Below are 3,132 nucleotides of genomic sequence, written 5' to 3' on the forward strand. Positions count from 1 at the left end.
TACTCAACACACAGAGCTCTCTCTGTTTCTCTCCCTGCTTAGTTTTATAGTAGTGAGCAGTGCCTACTTTTGGCATAGTCATTTACAGCTGAGTGGAATTGACCATTTGAGAGTTAAGCGTCTTGACCAGTCGTAGAATGTAGTGATGATGGAGTGATATGAACTATTGTTCCAGATGGTAATCCAACATCTCTAAACTAGGCCAGTCACTTTTTTTTCCTTTTTATGGAAAAGATAAAAAAAGAATGTTATATTTGGGGATGGTCATATTTTGCCAATTAAACACATGCACTATATATTTGGTCTTCACTTCAGCTTTATTATTATTATAGTTTCTTTGTCAAAGTTCTTTTGTCACAGATTCTGTGACCCAAGACAAATACATAAACATAATAAAAAGAAATGTTTTATAAAAACCTAATATTCTTTTGCTGTCTGTTTAACAAAATGTCATAAAGTATGACCAGCACAAATATTCAAATTTGACAGGTGAAGTAGGTGTCTGTCTGAAATTACATATCAATTGATTGCTCTCATTTTTTTCTTTTTAAAAAATATTGACATAAAGAAGATTCTTAAATTTCACAGTTTACTTTGATTTACAGCTGGATAAGGACCATTCCAGTGTTCATCTGTAATAAAAAAAAAAAACACAAACCATTAAAAAAAGAAATTTTGACTACTAGGCTTACTATCAATTTGTATTTTATGTCTACTTCTATAATACTCTGCTACACTAAAGCTACTAGCTCCTATCTAAACTCACCTCAACATAATTTTCCTCCACTTGTCATTTTATTTTATCATATATTCCCTATCGTACAAAAATTTTTACTCCAATCTTCTTAACCTTTGCCTTCTCAGTTCACAGTTAAAATATATGTAGTTATGTGCAGACTCTACCTTTTAAATTAAAACATATACGTTCCATTCTTCTGTCATTCACTTTTCTTACCTGGGTATCAGCAACAAAATCTCCCTTTTCGACTTCCTATATTGCTCCTTGAACTTCAACAACTCTTCGATCACATCTCTTCCTGCAGCAAAAATATCTATCTCACTTCACCCCTCTCTGAAATCATCATCCTGCTGTTCTTAGCTCTCCCATAACTACACTGACATGATGCCAGAAGAGAATTTGAATATTTCAACCCTTAACCATCTGTATCAACTAGTCTCATTCCTACATGTATCTCTGACTAACACACACTCCAAACAACCACTTTCACTTCTCCAAATCTAGTTTTTATCAAGCAAATCACTCTGCATCTATCACATTGTCCAACAATTGGCTCATGTATATTCACCAAATATCTATGTACTACATGATATCTACTTCCTAGACCTTATACTACTTCAAGCCAGCTGAATGGAACTTTGTCAGTTCTATGCTATTCCCTGGCAGCACATGTGCTTCATCCCTAACCTATCAAAAACATCTAAGTAGGTAAGTGAAATAATCCTCTTAAGCATGTCTTTCCACATCCCATGCAACCAAAACTCATAGCTTTAAATCCCCCAAGTGGTTCAGTTATAACTTCACTATAGTAGTTTAGATAAAGATTATAGCCTACAGTACTTAAGGAAAATCTATAACACAGGGTGGTTTTTACTCAGTATTGCAACTCCTGCAAGACCAGATGTGAAATGTCAAGGATAACTCTGTGTTTCACAGCCTGCTAATTATCTTGCCTTCCAAACTGCAGCTAATCTTTCGGTTCCTTATCAAAAGTTTCTACCAGTCTGCCAAATGATGCGTCTTCTGCCCAATTTTTCTTTCAAAACATTTACACTTTGTTGTACATGCACACTGACATTGATAGTGTGGCTCTTTCAAATATACCCAATAAACACAATGCCTTTTGCATCTCAAAAAACTGAGGCCATCACCTTCCCTGCAAATGAAACAACCTTAGCCTTCTTTGGAGCAGGTGAGGAGGGTGTTTGTGTTACATGGATTGTCTCTTTGTCTCTGACTTAAACTGATGAACCCAACACTCATCCTGGATTAGGAAACATGCAAGGAAACCAGCTGAATCTGCCTCAAATGATGCCAGTGATGTGATCAGCCTTGTGTACTTTTGATCAGTTATCAGAAGATGTGGCACCTACTGAGCAGAAACCTTCATCATGCCAAGATCATTGTGTAGAATATTCTCAACTCTCTCATGGGACATGCTAATAGCATTGGCTATTTGATTTATAGTCAATCACCTATCATTCATCATCATGTGGTGAACATAATCAATGTTTTCTCTGCTGATGGCTGTTGCAGGATGTCCAGACCTAGGGATCATCAAGACTCATCCTTCCCTTCCCAAATTCAGCTGCCCACTTTTGCATTGTTGATAAAGCTAGAGCATCATCCCCTAATGTAGCATCCATGTCAGTATGAATGTCCTCATGCTACCTTTAAGGATCTTCTTGGACATTTGAGGAAATCTATTTCCTGTACATTCTTAATATTTATTATACCTGCACATCTGCCACACACACAGAGACTACTTTCTCTGTTAACCTCCCTATGGTTCCACTGCACCTCTTATGTGTTCATGGCTTGCACTGGGTATACCAAATGGAATTTCTACCTACACTAGGACTATTCACATTGGATCTCCACCACTCTGTCTGAAAAGTGTTCACCGCTATCAAAATACTAACTAGTCAAGTAGCTTTTGCTCAGTTGCATAATGAGGTCAAAGTGATAGTCACCTTGGTGTTTAAAATGTTTCAGATGATAATCTTTTGAAGTGCATGTTCATAATATAATACAGACACAATAGAGATTGATGTCAAATTTACTTGACAAACAACTGCATATCTGTTGCTTGAAAAGTATATAATTATGCATGCTCACACTATACTAATTCTCAAGTAAAACTGACACAGGACATGATTAAACTCCAAATAGAATGCTGGCATGGTAAAAAATGTTACAAATACCCCCCCCCTCCTCACACACATATTGACATGATAAAATGCTCCAAGCTGATGTTCTAAAGGTCAAAAGTCAACAGAAAATGTTAAAACAATGAAGGATATGAGGATGGAAGGCAGAATTAGAGAAACTGAGATGTATATTAAGGGCCTCTCACTCAGAGTAAAAGGCAGACTGTATGACGCATGTGTACG

At 36.6% G+C, this 3,132-nt stretch overlaps 1 protein-coding gene across 2 annotated transcripts in view; it reads right to left on the bottom strand.

Moving 5' to 3' along the window:
- Window positions 1–298: 298 nt before the first annotated feature.
- LOC106876882 (glutathione S-transferase kappa 1) overlaps window positions 299–3,132 on the bottom strand; it is a 63,386-nt gene continuing 60,552 nt past the window's right edge. For both annotated transcript variants that reach the window (XM_014925626.2, XM_014925625.2), the window contains one exon: window positions 299–632. In XM_014925626.2, coding sequence (XP_014781112.1) covers window positions 600–632 — 33 coding nt within the window. In that variant the 3' untranslated portion in view covers window positions 299–599. The remainder of the gene's footprint in view (window positions 633–3,132) is intronic.

Source organism: Octopus bimaculoides, chromosome 6 (assembly GCF_001194135.2).
Source record: "Octopus bimaculoides isolate UCB-OBI-ISO-001 chromosome 6, ASM119413v2, whole genome shotgun sequence".
In the NCBI taxonomy this organism is placed as follows: Eukaryota; Metazoa; Mollusca; class Cephalopoda; order Octopoda; family Octopodidae; genus Octopus; species Octopus bimaculoides.